Source organism: Sceloporus undulatus, chromosome 8 (assembly GCF_019175285.1).
Source record: "Sceloporus undulatus isolate JIND9_A2432 ecotype Alabama chromosome 8, SceUnd_v1.1, whole genome shotgun sequence".
In the NCBI taxonomy this organism is placed as follows: domain Eukaryota; kingdom Metazoa; phylum Chordata; class Lepidosauria; order Squamata; family Phrynosomatidae; genus Sceloporus; species Sceloporus undulatus.
In genome coordinates, this window is record NC_056529.1 from 24,417,305 (window position 1) to 24,442,524 (window position 25,220).

The window sequence follows — 25,220 nt, forward strand, 5'->3', positions numbered from 1 at the left end:
GTTTTGGTACCTAGTGGCAAACTATCCTTTAGTTCTTTGTGATACTACAATTGTACTACATCTCCATTTCTCCCCTTCTTCTCCTGTTTGGTTTGTAACATCTTGCCTGATAAAGAAGCCCATGGAGCTTTGAAAGCTTGCAACAAGTACATTGTCCATGTTGGTTGGCCAATAAAAGGTATCGCTGATGGGTTTTTGTTTGCATTTGTTACAAAGGCCAATGGAGCTACCCCTGGATACAATTTTATTGTCACTGTTGTGTGCCTTCGAGTTGTTTTTCCACTTATGCATCCCTAAGGCGAGCCTAACATGGGGCTTCTTGTGGCTGAGAGAGTGTGACTCCCCCAAGGTCACCCAGTGGGTTTCCATGAAGGAATATAATAGATTTCTTGGTGTATCATCAGACTGTGTTGGAAGTATTGGGGTTTTTGCTATGGCTGCTGTACCTTTTGCTGGGCATTATATAGCGCAGTGTGATTTGCAGTGGCTCCCAAACTGGTCTTCCAGATATTTTGGACTTCAACTCCCAGAAGCCCCAGAGAGCCTAGCTAACAGGAATTTGGGGAGCTGAAGTCCAAAACATCTGGAGGGTCAAAGTTTGGGAACCACTGGATGAGAGTATTCCTGTTTTGAAACATTACACTCCAAGGTTATTTTGCAACTACATTCATCCCTCCAAATTTGCAGCTTTGATATTTGCGGATTTGATAATTCATGGATTTGGTTAATATGTTCTACTCTAGGAATATCTAGGTCCTCCAGTGAAACTCTATGGTCAACTTTAACTAAAAGTTGCACTGAACGACCTAGAGGTTCCTAGAGAGGACACTCTACTAGGCAGTTGTAGCTCCTCTAATGCAGTTCTATGGGCAGTGTCTATCGGACGTCAACCATAGAGTTGCACTGGAGGACCTAGAGATTCCTAAAGAGGCGTTCTGTCAGGTAAAAACATGGCGTTTTTGTTATTTGCAGTTTTTCCATATTCACGGGGGTCTTGTGCCCCTAACCCTAGCGAATATGGAGGGACAAGTGTATAAGTAAGAGTCAAGTGAAAAGGTGTTTGTCCCAAGATCAGAAAACAATATGGAGGCTTTCCAAGCTTGGACCGTAAGCCTGAGCTGTGGACCTCTGCCAACTGGAGGCAGGACTTTCTGCTTTATTCATTGCCCTGCCTCACATGGCCTGCAAAAACGACATTATTCCTCCAGTGTAGATGCACCCACAGTGTTTTTTCTGCACCAAATAGTCCCACCATGAGCACTTCTGGTTGTTTGAGTAACTGGACTGGAAGGTTCCTAATTAACTATTTTAATGAATTCATCCTTGCACACAGGGACAAAATAATCCAAGACGTTCCTCCTTGCACCTTGGTGTTAAGAGATGTTTTTTGGTGGGCTCTTGATCTAAGCACACAATTTTGCAAGGGATCAAAAAGTTTAAAAGATACCAAACTGGGGGATGAAAGATTCCTTTGAGGAAACAGTCAAGAATATCTCCTAGCACTTGGAAATTCATCTTCTCTCCTTCCCCTCCACTGTCTACATTCAGCCAGTTCTTCTTTTTCTGATTAAGCCAACTTCATTTTCTGCCATTCCATAATTCAGATGAAAGCCCAGAGCTACCTTCATAGAAGGAAACCCGTTTTCTATGAGCGATGCTTTCCCTTCCCAATCGAAAATGTCAAAACCCTTCATTGTTGCACCACCAAACCATTTATTCCCATAATTAGCTTTCTTCCCTGTTTATTCATGACTTTCGTCTTCTTCACCGCCGCCAGAGATTTTGCATCCTTCCAACTGGGGATGCTTCTATTGCAAAGTAACAGCAACAATAAATGAGTCTGGCCACCTTGCTGTGTTCCTTGCGATGTTACGGCAGCCGAACAAAACCCAGCGCATGTGCCTTCCTTGAGCAGCATTTCTCCATTAATCTCCAGTCCACCCTGGAAGCCATTCTGACCTCCATTTCCAATCAATTTTCAGATATTACCTGGCAATGAACAGCAACCAGGCCTGCCTTTGTAAATTGAATATCACGGGTTGTCATAATAAACCTGTCTCGCTGCAAAGGTCCCAGGTGAGAAACCATCTGTCCTGAGTTCTCTGTTCATACTTAACCTTCTTTCTGCTCCAGCTAACTTTCTTGGGAGCTGGCCACATTATACCTGCTCTGGACCAAAATATTAAACCCTTGGAGAAGATTAAATAGACCAAAGAAAGGTCAGAATTTGATATTATGTTTTTAGTTGTGCGTCCAGAATCACTTTATTCATTTGGTTGAACCTGGATTTCTATCCAAAGACACACTTTGGGTGCATCTACACTGTAGAAATGATGCAGTTTGGCACCACTTTAACTGCCATGTCTCTATCTTTCTAGTGTTCTGGTGCCTCACAAAATGACAAATCCTAGTATTCTGTAAAATGGAGAACAGGCACCTTACTCTGCATTCATCAACCCACCTTTGCATTGTTGTTGTTGTTGCTGTTGTGTGCCTTCAAGTTGCTTCTAATTTACAGTGACCTCAAGGCAATTTAATCACAATTTTAGCTGGGTGTTTTTTTTCATTGCAAGAAGGAAAGGGTGGCTTTTCTGCCATGGCCACACACACACGTTTAACTGAAAGACTGGATGGCCCTTCATGCCAGGTAGGCCAAGGCTGAAAACACTCCCTTCCCAAACTCTGGAGGATGGCAACAGAGGAGGGCTATGGATGGAGGTGACAGATGTGCCCAGCATCCTGGTTTTCCCTTGGACATCTCTCTCTGGAATCTCACCTTCTTGGTCTGGTCCCTTCTTTTGAGTCCAGGAAGACAACAGGGGTGAGAAAATCAAATAAAAGACCCCACATTGGCCAGTTTTGGTGCCCAAGGCAAGGCACTGGAAGGTCCCTATCTTGGCCAAGGAGCTGGCTATGCCAAGGAAGAAGATGAGGCTGGTTCTTTTTAGTTTTTTGTGGGGGAGGGGGGTTGGGCTCTGTGTCCATGTTCTAGAAGAGTTTATTCCTGATGTTTCACCAGCATCTGTGGCTGGCATCTTTAGAAAATGCTGGCATGGAAAAGAGTGAGGTATATGTACTGTGTGATCCTGGTTTGGAAAGAGTGATTTCCATGTTAATCTGTGTCTTGTTCTGTTGTTGATGGCAAGGCCACTCAGTGACTTGAAGGCACACAACAACAACAGTAACAACAAAACAATACACAGATTAGCATGAGCCTATTCCCACTTACAGATAAATCAGTGTGCAATCGAAATTGATGGATTGATTCAACAGCAGAGTGTGGTTCCCACTACATTTGCTCTGATCACACTTTTCCCCTCTAAAATAATCCACTTGTGATTCACACTGATGAATGATGAATTGATTCAAAATGGATCCACTCCATCCGGCCAAAGGGCAAATTTACATGGATTCCAATCCGCATCTGGTTCACACTTGCGCAAAATCGATCTATTGAAAAAGACGTGGAAAACGTCAGCATCAAAAAGATGTGGGTTAAATGGGTCTGGTGTATGGCACCCCTCTTGGAATCGCTTCAGCAATTCAGTTTAAGTGGGAATCAGGGTCATGTGAACCAGCTGAAACCGATTTGCAAACTGGTTTAAAAGGTAGCGGGAATGAGGTAGTGGGAAATCACTCCTGCCAACCCATGGTCACACAGTGTGTGTGTATCTCCAACTCTCATCCATGCTAGCGTTCTCTGAAAACACCAGCCACAGATGCCAGCGAAACATCAGGAATAAACTCTTCTAGAACATGGCCACAGAGCTCGAAAAACCCACAAAAAATCCTATGGATGCCGGCCGTGAAAACGTTCGACTTTGGTTCTTTTTCTCCTCCTCTGTTGGCCTTCCCTCCCCAGGAAGGCTCTGATCCATAGATGTTGAGATGCCCCCCATCCTCAGTATCCCTTTCCCCCCAAAACGATCCCTGCAGTTGGTCCACAGCCTGCCATGGAAAGCGGCTGAACTTCTGAGCCGCTCCCAGCGCCAGAGAGAAAGAGAAGAGAACAAAGGAAGGGAGGGAGGGAAGGAAAGAAGGAGGGGAAAAGGGAGGGAAGGGAGGCGTTGACCATCCGGGGAGGGCTCAATGGGGAAGGCAGGGGTCCCCTCTCCTCTCCTGGCCCCGATCCCTCCTCCTTCAGAAGCTCAGAAGGGTCCAAAGGAGCTCTCCAAAAATGGGTCTCTCTCCGGTGCGCCCTGGAGACTTTTACGCACGGCGCCTTCTCCAAAGCGCTCCTGGGGGGCAGCCTTTCCCTGGCTCTCTTTTTCGATCCCCCCTTTTTTCTTCTTCCAGCCTCTTTCCCCAGCCTCCCCACCCCTTTCCCCTGGACTCTCCACCCCTTTTTTCCCTTTCTAGTCCTCCTCTTCTTCCTCCCCTCCCTGGACCAGGGCTGAAGTTTCTGTGCGCAAAAGCCTGGCTGGCTCGCTGGCTTCTTCCACCGATGAAGCTTTGGCTTTCCACCTTTCCCCATCCTCCTAAGGCCCCCTTCCTCTGCTGCTAAGGCTTTGGGGGCAGTGGCACCTTGGGTGCCCCCCACTTTTCCCCCAAGAGGATTTTGGTGCAAAGCAGGAGGAGTTATTGGAATAACTGGAAAGGACCCCACTGGCCATCTCTCTCTCTCTTTCTCTCCTCTTTGTGCTTGGAGTGGAGGAGGAAAGGGCAAGGAAAGAGGAAAGGAAAGAAAGGAGGAGGTGGAGGAGAGAAAGGGGGGGCTAAGGGACCATCCAAGAGACCCAAGGATGGAGGCCCCCTTGGCCTGAAGGGTCGCCTAGGGAGCTGCTCCTAGGAGCCTTTGGAAAAAGGAGAAGGGGAGCTCTCCTGCCTTCAGAGCTTTTGGAAAGTCCGGCTTCGGGGGGCTTTTGTGTGTGTTTTTTTCCTCTGGCTGGGCTCCTGGGAAGGACAAGGGGCGGCTATGCGCGTGGGAAGCCCGGGCTCCGTGGAACCAAGGTAAGGAAGGGGCGAAGGGGACCCCCCCCAAAAAAGACCCTGTCCCCAGGCACACACACAACCACACATTCATTCATTCTCACATCTCTTTCTCTCCCCAAGGCGTCCTCCTTCTCCTGCTTCCACGTTTACTCCGAAGTCAAGCCTTGCCATGCTCCCCTTCCCCAAGGTGGCTTGGAGAGGGGCTCTGCCTCACTTTCCAGGCTTGGCTTTCCTGGGGGGGCTCCCTCAGGAGGCAGGAAAGAGACAGATCTGGGCCACAAGGACTTGAGGGACTCTCCTCTTGCTGGCTCCTCTTCTAGCTCTCTGGGGCTTTGGGGGGGTCTTTAGAGGGTGGGACTCCAATATGAGGGACCCCTCCTCATATATGTGTGTGTATATACATACATACATACGTGCATATGTATATGTATGTATATCTTAACCACAAGGACTTTAAGGACTCTTCCCCCCCTCCGGTATCATCTTCTTCCGGCTCTCTGGGGGGGTTGGGGGGGCGGGGGTGCAGGGGTGTCTTTGGAGGCTGGAACCCCAATATAAGGGACCCCCACCCATTTTTCTTCTTCTTTCCCCCCTTCCTCCCTCCATCTCTCGCCCCCTCCCTATCTCCATCCCTGCGCTCCCTTTCAGGTGGGTTTCCCACACCTTTCACTTTTCCAGACAATGGAGAGGAGGAGGAGGAGCTCTCTGGCTTTCTCTCCTTCATTTCTCTCCTTCTCTCCATCTCTAGGTTCACGCCTGGAAACATTTACCAGGGACCCCCCCTCCGACTTATAGTCTTTTTGCTCTTTCAAAAGGAAGAAAGGAAGGGAGAGGAGGGAGAGGAAGAGAGAAACCAAGAGATGCAAGGAATGGAGAGAACAATGAAGTGCCCACCCTTTTCCCCCACCACTCCTTTCCACATTTTTTTCTTCCCACTCTTTTCACCTTCCTTCCTTCCAGGTCAATCCTCACCTCCGCCACCTTTTTTTAACCTTTTCCTTCCTGTTCCCCTTCTTCTTCCAAATCCATCTTTCAGCCTTGAACTCATTCCTCTCCTCCTCCTCCTCCTCCTCCTCCTCCTCCTCCTCCTCCTCCTCTGTTCTCTTCTTCCTTTCAAACTCCTTTTCTTGCTTCCATCTCTGGCTGCATCCGCACTGTGGACTTAATGTATGACATTATATCAACTCTAAGTGCTGTAGCTCCAGAATCCTTGGGTTTGCAGTTTTGCAAGGTCTTTGGCCTTCTCTGCCCAAGAGGGCGGGTGCATCACCCAACTACAAATCCCAGGGATCTGTAGGATGGATCCATGGCAGTTGAAGTGGTGTCAAGATGCATTATTTCTACAATGCAGATGGGTACTAAGACTTTCTCCTCAAAGGACCAACCCCAGGATTCTACAGGATGGAGCCATTGCCATTAAAGCTGTGCCAAAGTGCATTATCTCTCCAGTGTAGATGCACCCCTAAAACCTTCTCTCCAAACCCCAGGGTTCTGTTGGATGCTACCATGGCAGGAAAAGTGATGTCAAAGTGCATTATTTCTACAGTGTAGAAGGCATCTCATGTCCCTCTTCCATCTTCCTTTGTATCCCACATCTCACATATGCACCCCTCCCATGAATGTAGACTGTAACCTCCTTGGGGCAGGGACTTATTGTTGTCACACTGGAAATATTGCATAGAGAGGTGGCCAAATCCATGGGGAGATGCTCACCAGAAAGGCCTGATTCTCTACAAGTGAGTAAACTTTGTTGTTGTGTGCCTTCAAGGCGTTTCCAACTTATGGCGACCTTAAGGAGAAGCCGTCATGGGGTTTTCTTGGCAAGATTTGTCCACAGTTGGTTTTCCATGGCCGCCTTTTGGGGCTGAGAGAGTGTGATTCATCCAAGGTCACCCAGTAAGTTTCATGGCCAAGCCGGTCTCCACAGTCATAGTCCATTGCTCAAACTATTGCGCCACACTGGCTCTCTAGAGTAGACCTACTTGAACCAATTGCTGGATGGTAACACAACACTTTATTATTATTATTATTATTATTATTATTATTATTATTATTATTTACATCCCATCTTTCTTCCAATATAGGGACTACAGGCAGCTAACAGCAGATTTAAAGCAATACGATTTAAAACCAGTACAAAAACATTAAAATGAGTAAATTGTATTTGTCACTGGGTCTACTCTAAGAGGGCTGATCTGCTTTTAAGCCATTGTGATGATCCCTTATTTTTCATACGACAGCTCAATATATAATAGAGCAAAGCCACTAAAATCAGTTTCTATGAAGTCAACAATTAGATACTGTAGATCCCTTTGATTTAATAGGGTCTTCTCCAGTTGGAGACTGTCCATTGACTCATTGTATCCCTCCTGCCCCTATTCTTCCTTCTTTCCTTCCTTCCTTCCTTCCTGTGGGACTCACTGCACAAGGATATATAGCCTGTGTGTGTGTGTGTGTGTGTGTGTGTGTGTATATTCCTGGAAGTGTCAGGTTTGGAAACAGGATGGTGGACAAGGCAGAACATCTCTGAGATCTTCTATGCTTCCATTTCTTCACCTTGGTCACCTTTCCTAGCCATATCTTCCATTGATAGAAACCCTCTTCCACCTTTGGCACTGAGCTGTTCCTTTCCTGCACTCCCTTGTAACTTTAAAGCTTTATTCTTTGCTTGCTTTCAGAACCACCTCTCTCTCACTTTGTGTAAATATTACGAAGCTGGGACCAAAAACAGCCTTCAGGGGCAATGCAGATTTTTCTAGAAGTACCCACTGGGTGACTTTGGTCAAGTCCTGCTCTCTTTCAGCCTCGGAGGAGGTCCGTGAAAATCCTCCTTGGAATAATCCAACCAAGAAACTGCTATGATAAGGTTGCCATAAGTCAGAGTCCACTTGAAGGCACATAACAATTGAGATCCAGACTGCGATGGTGTCTCCTTCTTTGGAGGTTTTTCAACAGAGGTTGGATGGCCATCTTTCAGGAGTGCTTGGATTGTGTCTTCCTGCATGGCAAAATGGGTTGGACTGGATGACCCTTGGGGTCTCTTCCAACTCTGTGGTTCTATGACGCTGTTGATGGAATGGAGCAGATTTTGTATCTGCTCAGCTGTGGAAACCCACTGGGTGACTTTCAGCTAGTCCCACACTCCCAGCCTCAGAGGAAGCCAATGGCAAACTTTCTCTGAATCAACCCTACTAAGAAAACCATATTTTTTTAGTGCAACCACGGTGCATTGGTTTGCATTTTGGACCCAAGCCCCTGGAGACCAGGGTTCAAATCTACACTCAGCCACAGAAACCCACCAGGTGACCTTGGCAAACCTCCTCTGAGTAAATCTTGTCGAGAAAGCCAAGGAGAGTTGCCTTAAGTCATGGCACACTTAACAACAAGGAGCACAACCCATGCATTACTCCAACAGTTGCCATTGTGAATTTCCAGCATAGGCCTGAAACGAAATGTTGGTCCTAACTAGACATCTCAGATGAATAGATGGAAACTTGGTACCTTGGCAACCTTTTTGTCTCAAGCATTGATCCAATGGGCCTACTCCAGCTGCAGCTTATAATGGGATGTAGCCTCTATCTATCTATCTATCTATCTATCTATCTATCTATCTATCTATCTATCTATCCTCATCCCTATGGAGCTGCTGTTCAAAACATCATGGAAGATGCTTGGATTCTAAAAGTTAAATCTTTCCAAATTTCCTTTGCTTGGAAGGAGGGGACCATGGTCTGGATTGGGACCATGAAATTTAGGGAGAGAGGATTAAACTCAAATCCCAACTGAGGCCTTGATCCAGATCAGACTGCTGCTCCGATTCAAAATAGTCTTTGCATGCTGCCTTTTTAAAAAATGCCAAACGCCCAAGAAGTCGCTTTGCTAGTTGGGGTTGGCAGCGGGAGCAAGGAAATCTGGTGACGATGTTTATTTTAGCATGCGCTTTCATGGACGCTAATCCATTTCTATGGATTACAAGCCACAAAGGGTCGTGCTAGAATAAGCCGGTTAGTCTTGGAGCTGCCTTAAGATCCCCTGCCTTTCCTTCCTTCCTTTTTAAAGATAAAAATGTGAGTGATGTTGGGAGCACCAAAGAGAGGATTCTCATGTAACTTGGAGTCTGGCCTTACGTTTCTTCCAGAGATCAAGGGACCGTTGTTGTTAGACGTCAAGCCAAACTTCAATTTACAGCAGAGGCTTCCAAGGGACCTTGTTACGAATGACCTTGCTAAAGTCTTGCAAACTCAGGGCAGCAGCCGAGACTTCCTTGCTGGAGTCTAGTAGTTATTTATCTATTTGTTTATTGCACTTCTATCTCGAAATTTGGTTTCACCCTTTTGCAACAGAGTCGTCTTCTTTTCCTACTGCCTTCTGCTTTCCCAAGCATTACTGTCTTTTTAAAATGAGAAACTAAGTCCCATGCAAACAAAAACCCTGCATTCTTTGACATTTTCCTGTTTTTCATCTCAATAAATGTTCTCCTGGCATCACTACCTTGGACGGTCCCATCAGTCCAAAGACAGCAGTGAGAGAGGCTTGGCTTGCTTCCATTTCCATGCAATAACTGAATGAGAAGTAAAAGAGAAAGATGCATGGATGGATACCTCTAGGTGCAGTGGTTCCCAAACTTTGGTCCTCCAGGTGTTTTGGACGTCAACGCCTAGAAGCCCTACTCAGCTTGACCAACAGTCAGGAATCCTGGGAGCTGAAGTCCAAAACATCTGGAGGACCAAAGTTTGGGAGCCTCTGGGATAGGCCATTGGTCAGACCTGAGAGAAGGCTGCTTTCCTTTGGGTCATCAGCAAGTGGCCAGGCAACTCCTGACCCAAGTCTTCATTCCTGTTGTCCAGGCTCCTTGCTGTTTCCAGTGGGGTTAAGCCTCCTGTTCCTTTCTGCAGGTGTTGGCTGCTATCATGACTGATGGCGAGAGAAGAGAACACTTTCAGCCGCTGGCGAGCGACGAAGTACGGGTCCCCATAGCCTCCATAGGCTCTGCCCCTGGACAAGTGCCCCAATCCAGGGAAGAGAAGGACGAGGATGCTCTCAGTGCATGTAAATCCATCCAGGACAGTCTTGGCTCAGTGGGATCGTCTGCCCGGGATCCAGCCCAAGATGGAGAGAACCAGGTCCCTTACCCTGCGCTGGCCTCCACCGTCTTCTTCTGCCTTGACCAGACGACCCGACCGCGGAGCTGGTGCCTCAGACTGGTCTGTAACCCATATCCTTGACATCTTCCCAGTTGGGGAGGCTCTGGTTTTATTTTGTTTTTCCATCTGGGTTTGGTCAACTTTGACTTCTGACTTTGGATACTGAGTTGCGATGGTGCAACAAGGGTGAGATGAAGAGTTGCGTTGCTTGCTAAGTTCTGCCTCGCAAAAGAAGTTGGTTGTTGAGCGTCTCTCCTTAACCGGATTCATTTTGTGGATGATTTGAGTTTTACATTCACCTGGTTATTGGTTGGGCTTCGTTCTTTGGGTCTGGATAGAGGTAGAAGTGTGGGGTTTTCAACTCAGAATCTCATGATGGTTTCAGGTTGGAAAACATACATCATATCCTTTTGAGGGAATCTAGAGGAGATGGTTTTCTTGGCCAAGGAGAGCATGGCCCTACTAATGTGCTTTCTTATTTGGATATTGGATTGAATGTGACCATTTTGTCCTGCAGATTACTAGCAATGTCTGTTTGGTTTGGCCAAATCCAGAGTGCTCTTTCTTTTATGATGTTGTCTTTGGAAATGATGGTAAAATACAAGCAGTGAGCCATTGTGTATGTTCTTTTTTAATGCCCTCTTGGGTCTGTTGGTTTTCCTCCACTTTAGGTTGAGATAGATATGTGTCATTGCATCATTTCTGGTTGCCATGTTCAGAAAGTTTGTACCGCTTTTCCTTCTGGGGGTGTGGGGGATTGAAAGCACCATGTTTGAGGTGGCAATTCGGAAACATCTGGGAACAATTTGGGGCAGAAAGTTGCATGAAAATTCACTTGAAGGGTCTTGGAGGCATCTAGGGGTGCTTTGTGGACCACAAAATTAGGATCCAAGGGCTTTGGGTCACATTTTCCTCACTTCTGACTCCACCAAATGGGTTTTTCTGATGTCGTGTAAGGAGATATGGACTTCCTCATTGCGTGAGGGTTTTGGGTGGGCGCTTGGGGCAACTTTGCCTCCCTTGACCCAAATGGTCCCAAAGTAGCCAAGGGGATGCATCAGGAAAGCTTGATCATGTCACCACCAGGCCTGACGCGTTCATCTTTCTAGCTTCTGGACTTCCACAAAAGTCTGCTGGCAGGTCTTTACGCTCTGTCAGCTTCAAACAAGATCTCGATCTCGGTTCCCACTGGCGATCCAGGTCCTGCGTGTCAGCCTCATATGCCTCCCTGGCAAATCAGAACAAGGGTTTGGACTGCGGCGAAAGCTTTGGAAGAGTTGGAGGAGGGCGGCAAGGGTGCCTTGGCCGTTTATGTAAGAGGGCTTAGAAGAGGTGGGTTGTCTTGTGGGCTGGGAACTAATATATGTAAAGAGAGGGAGGGAGAGATTTGCAAAAGGGATTAGCCTCTGACTGACAGCGTGCATAGCTATGCCCTGATGCTTTCCATTCAAAGATGTTGGATTGCGTAGGCCTGTGGCACAAAGAGGAGAAGGGCTCTGGCCTTGCCTCAGTGACTTTCTCAATTGGCGTGACAGTTGCCCGAGTGTCCTTCAACGCAACACACGCATTACATGGTCCTTTGGAGTTATAATGTTCCCCCTCCCACCAGCTGCACCACCACATCCCCCCAAAATTGACTTCAAACTGGAATGAAACTGGTTGGTACCTGATGGTTTGAGCTGAGGTATTGGTTATGGTTGCTGAAAGCAGAGAGATACTAGTGTCTCCAATGATAGGATCATGGAAGAAAAAGAGATTGAAAATAGCAATAAAGTGGGGGAAAGTAGGATTGAAGCAATCCATTGCAGGTAGTTTGATTGAATTGAGAAAGCCACGGCTCCTGAGTTTGCAAGACTGACTTTGCAAGACCAGGGAAGTCTTGGAAGTCTTGCCCATTTTGAAGGCAATTAACAAAAAGAACTAAAGTATCAGACTTTACATTTTCCTTTTTATTCATCAACATCTCCATCTCTGCCTGTAATGCATGGTTTTAGGTCCAGCTAGAATAACTATGGATTCCCAATTTTTGCAAAGAGAGGGCTGCTTCCTTCCCCATTGAAAATGTTAAAAGATTAAGAGAAGCCTCTTGTTTGAAGCGATGACTTCATGGCAAACCGGAACGGGCTGCGCTTGCTTGATACCTGCCGGGCGCTCGCAGCATTATGTCCTGCCAGCAGTATAATGTGCATTATTTATTAAAATGGGCGATTATCGATCTTGCTTTAGTTAAGCCATGAAACTTGTATATGTTTGTGAAATGGGCGCTTCCTGGCCTCCCTTGGCAACGGCAAAGGGATGGCGGTTACTGATACAGGAAGCAACCTATAATGCTCTTTGCAAGGAGAAATCGAACTAAGAAAGAGAGAGAAAGGGAATGCACATCGCTTGGCTTTGCTAGATGGCCCTCCTTGCCTATCGATATTTCAGTTTCGTAACATTTCAGGGGGAAAGATGTGATGCACTTGCACCAAAAGGGAGCCAAGAATGGTTGAAGAGCCAAGCTAGAACCTTCCAGGGCCTCATTCCCACTACCTTTTAAACCAGATCATGATTCAGTTTGAACCAGTTTAAACGACCATGGTTCCCACTTAATCCAAATCGTTGAAGTGATTCTGAAAGGAGGCCATGCTCTCGACCCATTTAACCCACGTCTTTTCAACCAAATCGAATCAGTGCAAGTGGGAACCAGAACCGGATCAGATTCAATTTCACAATCTGGTCTTAAATGAATCGCTTCAGCACACATGGGAACCAGATGCAGACTGGAATCGGTTTACTGTGACATGCAGCAAAGCAGAAATGGAACTGATCCTATTTAAACCAATTCACTTCCCAATGCGAACCACAAGTAGGTTATCTGCCTCGGGAACCGGTTTAAATAGAAACGATTCATTTGTGAATAGGAACCATAACTGGGTTATTTTGATTCGAATCCATGCCAGAAAATGCGACCAGGGCAAATGTAGTGGGAACCGTGATCTGATTTTGAATCGATCCATCGATTCAGATCAGAGACCGATTTATCTGTAAGTGGGAATGAGGCCCTAGATTTCTAATGAAATGGACACAAATCCTTTTTGCATATCCTCCCATTCAACAACAGAACAATACACAGATTTACATGGAAGTCACTCCTCCCAATCCAGGATCACACTATATATATCAGGAATAAACTCTTCTAGAACATGGCCACATAGCCCGACAAACCCACAAAAAACTATGGATGCCAGCCATGAACGCCTTCGATGTCGTTCCCATCAGTCCCAAAATGTCCTGGGTTTCAAAGCGCGGCAGCTGTTCCCACCTCTTTCCTTTTTGAATGGCTTTTCCCCAGCTGCCTCTTTGCCAGGTTGGTTGACATCCCAGAGCAGCAGCGGAGGAGCAAAGAGGGAATGGCGTGCAGCCGTCCGCCTGGAATTTCAGGCCCCGCATGCCGCAAATATTGGAGAGATGCCTTCACGCTTTGGGTCGGGCGAGCGGCTAACCGGCCGGAGAGCAGAATCCCTTCTCCCTCTGGAATGAAAAGTTTGGACAAAGCAATCCCTTGCAGAAACATTTTGCAAGGCCTTCTTTCCATCAGCTCGCTCTCCACAAGGTCTTCCTCCGTCACAACTGGCTGGCTGTATATACAACAAGCTAGGAATGTAACCCTTCATGGGCATCTCATTGTTCCCACTGCGGCAGTATTTCTCAGTATTTCCCCCTCTATCATCAGTATTATGAGTATGCAAAGGGATCCTGTCGCACCTTTGATACTAAAGTCCAAGATACACAGCAGAAACAATCCAGTCTGAGACCACTTTAGCTGTGCCAGGGGTCAGTACTGTACTAAGGAATCCTAAAAGTTGTAGTTTTGTGAGACATTAAGCTTTCTCTGTCAAGGAGCTCTGGTGCCACAACAAACTACAATTCCCAGGATTCCCTAGCACAAAGCTAGGGTAGTTAACGCAGTCTCAAACTGGATTATTTCTGCACTGTGTCATCCTTGCTGCTTTAGGGTGGGTTAGTCTCAAAGGTTTTGCAAGATCCCTTTGCAGACTGATTTTTCCAGACTAACCTTTGAATTTGAACCTCATATTATGATTATGGTCATCTTCATTTAGAACAGGATTTTGGAATACTTGTATTTGCATAAACATGCATCATACTGGTGTTGCATATGGGTTTGAGTGTTGGATTATGACTCTGGAAACCAGGGTTCAAATGCAAGAAAAATGCCACGTATGAATTTTGCGCAGAGCTAAGCATAATAATAATTGCATGTTGCTTCTTTCCAAGATGAACTTAGCAAAGGGTTGGCTTTGTGTTTTCAAAGGCCCAGCTAGAAAGAGGCCTTGCATGGATTTCCAAGCTGCCTCTCGCTAAAGGGCAATCAGCTTTGGAAAGAATGCCACCAAAGCATTTCTGGGGCTCTTGAAAAGTGGCGAGACAGAAAGATGGATGGTGAGGAGAGAGAAGGATAAGCATGGAAAGCGAGGAGGAGGAGGGTGTTGGACAAGAGCCAGGAGGATTGGAAAGACACCTGTCTTTGGGAATAAGAAGAAGGAAGGAAGGAAGGAAGGAAGGATGGATGGATGGATGGCAGAGAAACTCTTGCAGGAAAAGATGCAACAGATCGACAAACCAGGCAAGCTGGTGGAGGTTGCTCTGCTTAGCAAGTCAGGAGGTCCTCAGTGGGGGTAATAAGCTTTGCATTAAGATCCTGTGGTTGTTGGTAGGTGTCCTAAGTCCGACGCATGGCGACCCTATGAATAAGACATCTCCAAGAATACCTATCCTCCACTGTAATAAGCTTTGGATTAAGACTCTGTTGTTCTAAGCTGCCCTAAGTCTGACGCATGGCAACCCTATGGATGAGACATCTCCAACAATCCCCATCTTCCACTGTAATAGGTTTTGCATTAAGACCTTGTTGTTCTAAACTGCCCTAAATCCAACTCATGGAGACCCTTTGGATGAGACGTCTCCAACGATCCCTATCTTCCACTGTAATAAGCTTTGCATCCAGCATGCTCTATAGAGGGCTGCCCCATTCCCAGGAGGCAAACCTTAACAATATCCATGGGATTTGCACCCTACTCAAAAGCAAGACTCCATGACTCAAATGGGAACCATTTCCCGGGAGACGCGTCCCCAGGATCGCAGCAAGGCTCCAAACTTGAGTCTCGACACCCTTCAGAGAACCGGGCTGTACATTTTAATTTTCCATTTAAGCATTGTTTTGCACGCAAAGTGACATTTTCCGTACGCTTTGCAATGTTAAGTCTGGAATGAATTGCAAATGAGCGTCGGAGAGCGGGCTTGCATCTCTTGGAGCATTTAAAAGGCTTCGTGTTTTGCAGGGAAGGTGGAGGAGGAAGAAATTAAATGACTTTCTTCCAAGGGAAAAGCTTTTTAAAAATAAAGGGGTTAAAGAGTGTGTATTCCTAAGGGGGATGCTGCAGACCACACCAGGTGACACCTTGGTGCGCCTGTAGTTACAAATCAGTGGTTACCAAACTTTGGTCCTCCAGATGTTTTAGACTTCGACTACTAGAAGCCTCCACCATCTTGGCCAGTGGTCTGGGATTCTGGGAGCTGAAGTCCAAAATATCTGGAAGGCCAGAGTTTGGGAATCGCTGTTATAAATGATCTACGGCCCTGATTCCCAAACTTTGGTCCTCCAGATGTTTTGGACTTTGGCTCCCAGAATTCCTAACCACTGGCCAAGCTGGAGTTGAAGTCCAAAACACAGCCAGGTTGGCCAATGGTTAGCAAACCTCTAACCCTGAGACAATTTTCATGCGCAAATATATTGGGCATGAATTTTGCCAGTCCAAGGGGATGCATTCTTCCCCTTCTTGCCCATCCCTGAAAGGAGAGTTTGCCAACGGAGGAGGCCATGTCTGGCATGTTTCTGGGGGTCCTGTGCATGGTTTGCAAGCAGCAGCAGGTGGGCGCTTTGGTTCCTCCCTTCCAACCCAAAGCAAATGCCTCTTAAGAGACCCCCGGACAGGCATCTGGGGGTCGAGAAAGGAGGTTGGGTCGAGCAAACTGGGATGCCGGGTCTTTGCCGCACATTTATAGCTGGCTAAAAAAAGCCTTTGCGCACTTTCCATTTGGGGAACGGGGGGACAGATGTCTGTCTGATCAGTTTACCATCCATCGGGTGAAGGGTCAGGTATGCAGAGCATGCATTTGGGGAGCGCTGTCTCTCCCATCCATCCCCCTTGGCTGCTTGTGTCCAAAAATCACTGGGAAATCTGCATACAACCAGGGCTTGGAAGAAGAGAGGAATGTTTTTTATTTTGGACTACAACTTCCAGAATCCCCTCCAGACGCCTCTGGAAGTTATAATACAAAAAAACAATTTTCTCAGACAGATGAACAAATCCCCTTCTGTTGTAAGAGAGGGAATCTCTTTTGCAACACTAGGCTTCCTTGAGTATTGGGATATTTGCTGTCAGAGCAAGCCACTTCGGTGCTCACAAGCAAGCAAAAATGTCCTATAGAATAGGACAGAATGGACAGGCACCATAAAACGGAGGGCTTTCCAGAAAAATGGAGGCCGTAACGACCAAATGAAAGCTTATTTGTCTAGTATTGCAAAACTCTAGGGTTGCAAAAGGGACTCCCCCTCTTACAGCAGCCATATAAATGTGAATGCATGCTTTTCTTTGCCATGCTCAAAATGGAGGGCCTCTTGGAATTCCTCCTGGACAGAAGGTTGAAGTGTCCTGGGAAAAGGTGATGCGTCTGGTCATCCTGGGAACAGAAAATGCATGGCTTCCAATATTCACAGATGAAAACCAGGACATGTGTCCAGCCGAGGAACATCAGAGTGTGGTCAAGATGGGAAAAGTTAATCAGTAAAGTTATTAATTTTAGTACAAAGGAAGAGTTAAGAGAGGTTGCAGCAGTTTGCTTTTGCCTGAGTTGCCTGGGAAGGGAAAGATTTCTGCCTTCTCTTTTCTCTCTTTCCATTGAATTAATTACTTTTGCAGATTGAGCTCGGTTTGCAGCAATGGAAATAAGCAGAGGACAAAAAAGGGGGAAAGTCGGAGGAGGAGAGAGAAACCGGGACATTTTAAAAGCAGCTGGAAAAGTGGGACAACAGAGGATTCATGGGGGACTGTTAATCCCGTGCAAAACGGGGATAGTTGGGATTTGAACTTGGAACAGACTAGAAATCCATTCTTGGTATTGAAGAATAAAGTAGGGCTTTTCAAAAAGTGAGAGAGTCTGGGGTCTCCTTGCAACCTGTTTAAGAGGCGAGTAGCATCCCATGCAGATGTTTTATTCTTTACAATGCCAAAGCGCTTCGGTTTTTAAAAACAAACCTCTCACGGCTTTGCGCACAGGCACCGCTTTCAAAAACACATCTGTAATGTAACATAAGCATCCTAAGCCATTATCTGCTGTAATTTGTATGAACAATCGAATGCAGCAGGATAAACAGAACACAATGGCTTCCAGAAGGAACGAGAAACAATGAAGCAGAGGTGCGTCACAGGCGCTTGCGAGTGCGAGAAAGTTTGTGAGATGGCATCGGGCAATTTTTCCACCTTTTTAGTACCATTAAGAGAGTGGAAGTAATGAATTGTGAATTGCAAGTAACACATTTACCAGTAGACTTTGGAGACCAGGGTTCAAATCCCCGCTCAGCCATAGAAACTCAATGGATGACTTTGCACGAGTCGCAACCAATGGGTTTCATGGCCAAGCTGGGAATCGAAACCTGGTCTCCAGAGTCATAGTCCAACACTCAGACTGCTATGCCAAACTGTAGAAAAATCCAGTCCTTCAAATAGCCTAGCCTAGACATAAACCCTATTATTATTATTATTATTATTATTATTATTATTATTATTATTATATTGGGATGAAAAGCGACAGCTTTCCATCCGTCTTTGGAGCCCCAATTGGAGAAGTGTCAAGCCTCGCTCCTTTTTCATTTCATTATTAATTTCCCGATCGATGTTTCTCTGCGATTGGTATTGTCACTGTAATTATGTCTCTCCTTGCGCGAACCACACAAAGCGATGCGTCTCTTCTGGAAGGTGGGAAGAAGCGCATGGAAAATCAGCAAAACAGCTAAGCCAGTTGCAAAGTCACCAGAAGCCCATGTTATATAAGCAAAAAGAGGACCTGAGTCCTGAGCGCGAGGTTTCGCTGGTGGAAATGCCGGTCCGTTGCGGCCAAAGTTACCCTGAGATGAGTCGCAATGAGATCAGGATGCAAATCTGTACATCTCTCATGGCCACATGTAGAGTGAAATATTTAGCATTTGCTCTGTGAAAATGCAAGGGTGTAGCTCTGGAGTAGAGAACCTGGAGATTGGGGTTCGATTCCCCACTTGGCCATAGAAACCTGTTTGGGTGATTTGGGGTGAGTTGCACGCTCTCAGCCCCAGAAAACCCCATTATAGCTTCACCTTAGGGTTGCCGTAAGTCAGAAATGACTTGATGTGGGTATGTTTGTGTACTGGGTTGAGCATGGTGTAGTGGTTTGAGCATTGGACTAGAACTCTGGAGACCAGGGTTCGAATCCCAGCTCGGCCATCGAAACCCATAGGGAGGTCACACTCTCTCAGCCTCAGAGGATGGCCAAGGCAAACCCCTTCTGAAGAAACCTTGCCAAGAAAACCCTATGAAAGGTTTGCCATAGGGTTGCCAGAAAGGACTTGAAGGCACGCAACCACAACTCCAACTAAGGAGTATCCATTTTTCCCTCTGTAGTGGAGAGCCAATATGGCTTAACGATTTGAGCATTGGACTAGAGCTCTGGAGACCAGGGTTCGAATCCCAGCTCGGCCATTGAAACCCACTGAGTGACCATAGGCAGGTCAAACTCTCTTGGCCTCAGAAGCGAAACACTGGCAAAAACTCCTCTGAACAAATCCTGCCAAGAAAAACCTGGGATAGTCTTGCCTTAGGGATGCCATAAATCAGAAATGACTTGAAGGACCATGCGAGGGTGCAATAATTGAGGATTTGAATCCCCGCCACTTGCGCCGTAGGGTTTGTAAGCACTGAGCACCCCGGGTCTTGTCATCCAAATGCACCATGGACCCTCCAGTCTTGCCCTGGTCCAAGGCTGTCTCCTTTCTCTGGGCGAAAGCATCTGTAGGATCAGGCTTTTCGGAGTCTTTTCGGAGGCGACCACGCTGTCATTTCAACCAGAGCAGGCTCTCCTACACGGGGCTTATTTATAGAGGCCTGTGGGTGGCATTTGTTGTGTGTTTGCTGGAAGGCTTGGAAACTTTCTGCCATGGTGGGTAGTTGTTTGGTGAGATTCAGATGGGTTTTTTCCTTTCCGTGATCTTTGTGGGTCTTCTTTTAAAATAGCATATCCTCCAACAGTCCCAGTTTGTCAGGGACAGTCCCAGTTAATCCTCTTCCATCCCACTTTTCCATCTGCTTTTCAAATGTCCCAGTTTCTTTCTGCTCTTCCCCCTTTCCCCCTTTCTCCTCAACTTATTTCCATTGCAAACCCACCAACGTTCCCAATTTTACAAGGACAGTCCCAATAAATCCTCTGCCATCCCGCTTTCTCAGCTGCTTTTCAAATTTCCTAATTTCTCTCTCTTCTCCTCAACCTATTTCCATTGCAAACCCATCAGCCAGCACCACCAGCACCGGAGTGATGGGCACTGTAGTTCAAGGCATCTAGAAAATCCCATAGTAAAGCTGTCCTGCTGTATAGGGGAACATGGTTTAAAGGGGAAGGAATGAATGCGGAGGGCTGTGTGGTTACGTTATTGTATTGCTCTTGTATATAAAGACAGGTTGCTCTGGGTTATTCTTTTAAGTTTAAGTGCTGCATCCTGAGGGAGGGCACACTAATCCTGTTTACAAAGTTGTGCCCGCCAGGCATGTTACAAGTCTGTTATCCATGTCTTCATCAGCTAAATCCAGCATGGCTGCACATCCTCTTACAAGGCACTGGGGATGCCCAAAATGCCAGGAGGTGGCCAAGAATTCATACAATCATAGACTATGGAGGATATCCCCCCAAAGATCATCCAGTCCAGCCCCATTCTGCCATGCAGGAAGGCACCATCAAAGCCCTCCCCAAAATGGCCATTCAGCCTCTGTTTAAACACCTCCAAAGAAGGAGACTCCACCATTCTCCAAGGCAACATCTTCCATTGTTGAACAGCAAGAAGTTCCTCCTAATATTGAGGTGGAATCTCTTTTGCAGGAGTTTACATCCCTTGTTCCATGTGTCCTAGTCTCTGGAGCAGCAGAAAACAAGCTTGCTCCGTCCTTTGACATCTCTCCAAATAGTTAAACATAGCCATCATATCTCCCCTTAACCTTCTCTTCTCCAGTCTAAACATCTCCAAGTTCCCTAAGCAGCTCCTCATAGGGCTTCATGGTTTCCAGCAGCAGTTCGCTTTTGCTTGAGTCTTAATGGGGAACGGAAGAGTCTGACCCTTCCTCTTTCCTCGTTCCTGTGCAAACTCCCTTTGCACTTTGGACTCAGTTAACAGCCATGGAAGTATGCTGAGGACCAAAAGGAGAAGGGAGGAGGAGGAGGAGGAGGAGGAGGAGAGAGAAACCGGGACATTTTAAAAGCAGATGGCAAAGTGGGACAGCAGAGGGTTAATGGGGACTGTCCTTGCAAAGCTGGGAATGTTGGTGGGTTTGCAATGGAAATAAATTGAGGGAAGTGGAAGGAGGATAGAGAAGCCAGGACATTTGAAAAGCAGTTAGAAAGTGGGATGGCAGAGGATCGATGGGGACTGTCCCTGCCTAATTGAGAAAGTTGGAGAATATATGATAGCCTATTATAATACATTAGGAATGCATGTTATATAATGTTGTATTCATTGGCCTGCGTCTTAGGGCCAGATCTGGTTTCCTCTCGCAGCCATTTGACAATCTGTAGTTGCAGATGTAATTCTTTTTCCCTTCCCCTCCTCCTCCTCCTCCTCCTCCCTTTCCTCCCATTTAATACAATCTGTTTTATTGCTCTTGAAACAATCAGGCTGGCTTTTGGCAACCGATTAAGTGCACCCATTCCAGATCTCATTCTCCTCATCTCCAAATGACAGATTGCGAAATGGCGCACACTCCCAAAGCCCTGAGCATCCCAGCGTTTTCGCTTCGCAACGGCGGCAGTGGCCCCCCCAGGTCAAGGCAAATCCCGGATCATAAAAGGATGCTGCGTAATTGTCTCTTTTCTCTCATTGCAATGAGGTGAATAAAAGTTGCATTTGCAAGTCTGGTTTTATCTCCCTTGCAAAAACCCAAAACATCATTGAGCTGAATCCATTGGCTGCGGGGAGGAAAGACAAGAGCTTTTTAATGAGCGGATCTGCGGCGTCTGGGATGAAGAGGCCTAGTGGTTTTAGTGGTTTCAGTCTAGGGCCTCATTCCCACATACAAATAAATTGGTGTGCGATCCGTATCGATGGATCGATTCGACAACAGAGCATGGTTCACACTACATTTGCCCCGATCATCTTATCTAGAGCTTAGGTGCCACAACAAACTACAAATCCCAGCATTCCATAGGATGGAGTCATGATAGTTAATGCAGTGTCAAAGTGCATTAATTGTGCAGTGCGGATGCAGCTTTGGCTAAGTGAGGATCCAAACCAAAGGACATTCTCTCTCCAGGAAAGTGTCTTGTTCCTCCTCTTGTGCAGCTTTTAGTGAACATGTAAAGCCATTAATTCTTTTTCCAGGGACCTCCTGAGTCGGTTGTAAGTGCTACTCACTTTGCTTTCCTTTTCGGTTGCAACGGGTAATTGCTCCATCAGTTAAAGATGTTTAGATCAGCTCAAAAAGGTGCTGCCAATTTAACCTGGCAACGAGCTTACCTCTGAAAACATACAAATGGGGTTTTCGTAAAAGGTTCATATTAAAAACAGCTGGTGGGAAACACCAGGCTAGAATTGTTAGTCAAACGTCTGCTGGGAACGTACGTATTCATAAATGGCTTTGCATGTGCAGAAGATTGAAGTGGGCAGCTTCATGGCATCCATATCACCTCGGGGCTGCCATGAAGTTGCAACATACCCTCATCTTTTGGGAATGCACTATGATGGATTGCACATTGCAGTATATTGGTGTACTATGACCCAGTGTGCTGCAGTGGGGCATCAATGGATATCTGGACACTGGCTAAGAAAGGTTGGAGCCCAACAACACTGCCTGATGTCCATCAGAAATGCCCAGTGAGCTTTTGCCTGGCTTGACTGGGAAGGGACGGCTTCCATCCTCTCCTTTTCCTCCTCCATGAAAACTCCTTTTGCATTTCCAATTCACTTTGCAGCAGGAGCGATAAGCTGAGAGCGAAGGGGGAACACAGGACATTTGTAAAGCATGCACTCATTGCCATCTTGACCCCACTCTAGTGTTGCTTGGCCCTGTGTGTCCCAGTTTCCATCTCTGAAAACATTGACAGGTTTGCAGGCGTCATTTAGGCATACGAAATAGTGGCAGAAGAAGGACCTTTTGATGGAGAGATCTTTTTCTTCTCCAACACATGTGTGGGGTTTCAGGCATTCAAATCCAGTCATCCTTGCAACGGGAGCCTCGATTTAATGGCTCATCTTGTGTTCTTGAGTTTTCTCTGCTTTGTCAGGTCCTATTGTCCGCTGCCTTGGGTCTCGAGTTGGATAGAAAATAAGCCAGGTCCCAAATCTGTGTGAAAGAGCTGGATGCCTATGTCTGGTGTTGGCTTGATGGAAACCAGATCTCAACATGGCTGAAAAGGAGGAAGTTCCTCTACCCTCCGGAGCCCATTTTCCTCCCCTGTTTAGTCTTGCAATGTTTACGTCGCTGGGGATTATAAATCACCTTTGGACTAGGTTCGGCCGAAATGTTCACAGTAGGGCCAATAAGGAAAAGAAAGAGCGAGACAAGCCACCATAAAATACACATGCAGTAAGCCAAGGATGAGGAGGCAAATGGAGATGGAGGTGCGCATTTCTTTGCCCGGCTCTTATCTATACACAATGTGGCTTCTGTTTACACTGGCGTCCCTTTAACCACCTCTTTCTCAAAACAACCCAGAGATCTGTGGGCACAGGAATGAAATTCCTCCAGACGCGTGGATGGAGCAATGTGTATAGTTTAGCTTTTCGGCAGAGGAGAACTGAACTTGAGTACCAAAGGCAGGTCCCATAAACAGTCTCCATCCTGTCAACTTGACATGTCCCTCTTTCGCTTCGTGGAACTCTTTCGTATTTATCTTTTCTTTTATTGTCTCCCTTCTTGGAAGAAGCCTCCCATGTCTTCTAAAAAAGTTGGGCTATATAGCTTTGGGTGATTTGCTTTCAACGCTGTGGATTTTTGGCCCAAATAATGGTGCAATGGAGGGGTGAACATGGAGGAGATTGGGACAATGTGAATAAAGTTCTGGAATTGTTGCTGGAGAAGACGGAGCAATAAAACCAGGCATTTTTGGGTCGTCTTTTATTTCCCAGTTTGGGGGAATGAACAGGGCAGAGGTTGCAAGGTTAATCTCAGGCTCCAGAACATTGCGATTCCAATTTGCTGCATCATCGGAACAAAGAGGACAGACGCGATGGTCCCAGATATCTATAAAATTTGCACAATTTGCACAATTTACAGAAAGGAGGGCAAGTCTGTGACAAACGGTCATGGCTAAGAGGCTGTATCTTCCCGTTTGGAGTTAAACGCTGATTGTGGAGGCAACCTTTGTGCAACTGAATGCACAAACACATGCAAATCCGTATAGGTACATTTGCACCAACGCGTAGCTCCACTTTGGTGACCTCTTGGACTGAATATGGACCTTCTGCACAGGACAGAAGTGTCCATCCACTTCCACAGGGAACCTTGTGCAGCCAGATCTATCATTTAGATGCTGAGATGGTACCTCTCCCCAAATTTTTATTTGTATGTGACATTGTGGCTTGAGCATCAGGCTACAACTCTGGAGACTCGGGTTCGATTCCTGGCTTGGCCATTGAAATCCACTGGGTGCTCTTGGACAAGTCAACACTCTCAGCCTCAGAAGGCAATAGCAAACCTCTTCTGAAGAAACCTTGCCAAGGAAACCCCACGATAGGGTCCCCTTAGGGTTGCCGAAAGCTGGAAACAGCTTGAAGGCACACAACAACAGCAACGACTGCTGTCCGCTTGTTCATTTTGGGTGGTCAGTTTCTAGGTTCTTGCTTCCCTTTCTCGTGGATTGTGATCTCTAGACCAAAGAATGGCTTTTGGGAAAGAGGATGCTTGACACTTGGCTGCCCAACTTGGCAGTCTGTATACAATAGGTACTTGATGTCAAGTGTGGTTTGGCTCCAGAGCCTCTCAGGTTGGTACCAAAATCCATGCATGCTCAAGTCCCATTGTATACAATGGCATTGCAAAATGGTGGCCCTTCTACAAAATGGCAAAATCGAGCTTTGCCTTTTTTGGAATTACCAAAAATATTATTATTATTATTATTATTATTATTATTATTAAGTTTTGTTTGGTGGAATCAGTGGATGAAGGGCTGACTATGTTGGATAAGGAAGGACTTTCCAGAATAGGGATAGAAGCCTTTCTTGGTTTTGTTCTCATTGACAACAATGAATATTGTACTCAACCTTCTCCCCGTTGTGAGAAGCCCTTGGAAAACTAAGTTAGCTGATTAGGTAATTTGTTAATTAATTAACTCAATTAGTTCATTGGTCTTTTAATTAATTGCAGTTGATGAGGTAACAGTGATGGATTGGCTGATTAATTTGTTAATTAGTAAGTTAGCTGGGTTTGCTCTGTGCAAAAAAAAACACCCCATATTTTATGCAAAAAAGTTACTTTTTCTGAACAGAAATGTGATTGTTTTAAAATGGAGGAAATTGTTTTTTAAGTGTATATTTAAAATGACCATCCAAGGGTGCTATTTGGCAGGGACAGTCCTGGTTATTCCTCTGCCTTCCTACTCTTCCGGTTGCATATAAAACACCCTGGTTTCTTTCTCGTCCTCCCACTTCACCCGCCTTTTATCCTCTGCTTTTGCAAATTGCTGCAAATTCAGATTGCAAAAGGAGTTTGCATTCAATTCAACAGCGAAGAAAGGAAGGGTGGAACCTGGGATCTCCTTCGTCCCAATCGGCTCAGGCAAAAGCAAACACCTGCAGCCTCTCCTCGCTCTCCTTCCTTGGTAACTTTTGCCATCTTGACCGGGTTTCCTTTG

The 25,220-nt window shown here is 46.2% G+C and overlaps 1 protein-coding gene across 3 annotated transcripts in view; it reads left to right on the top strand.

The window, feature by feature from the left end:
- Positions 1 to 4,354: 4,354 nt before the first annotated feature.
- Positions 4,355 to 25,220, top strand: part of CACNA1H (calcium voltage-gated channel subunit alpha1 H) — a 137,585-nt gene continuing 116,719 nt past the window's right edge. For all 3 annotated transcript variants that reach the window (XM_042438556.1, XM_042438558.1, XM_042438557.1), the window contains exons 1-2: positions 4,355 to 4,950; positions 9,828 to 10,147. In XM_042438556.1, coding sequence (XP_042294490.1) covers positions 9,843 to 10,147 — 305 coding nt within the window. In that variant the 5' untranslated portion in view covers positions 4,355 to 4,950; positions 9,828 to 9,842. The remainder of the gene's footprint in view (positions 4,951 to 9,827; positions 10,148 to 25,220) is intronic.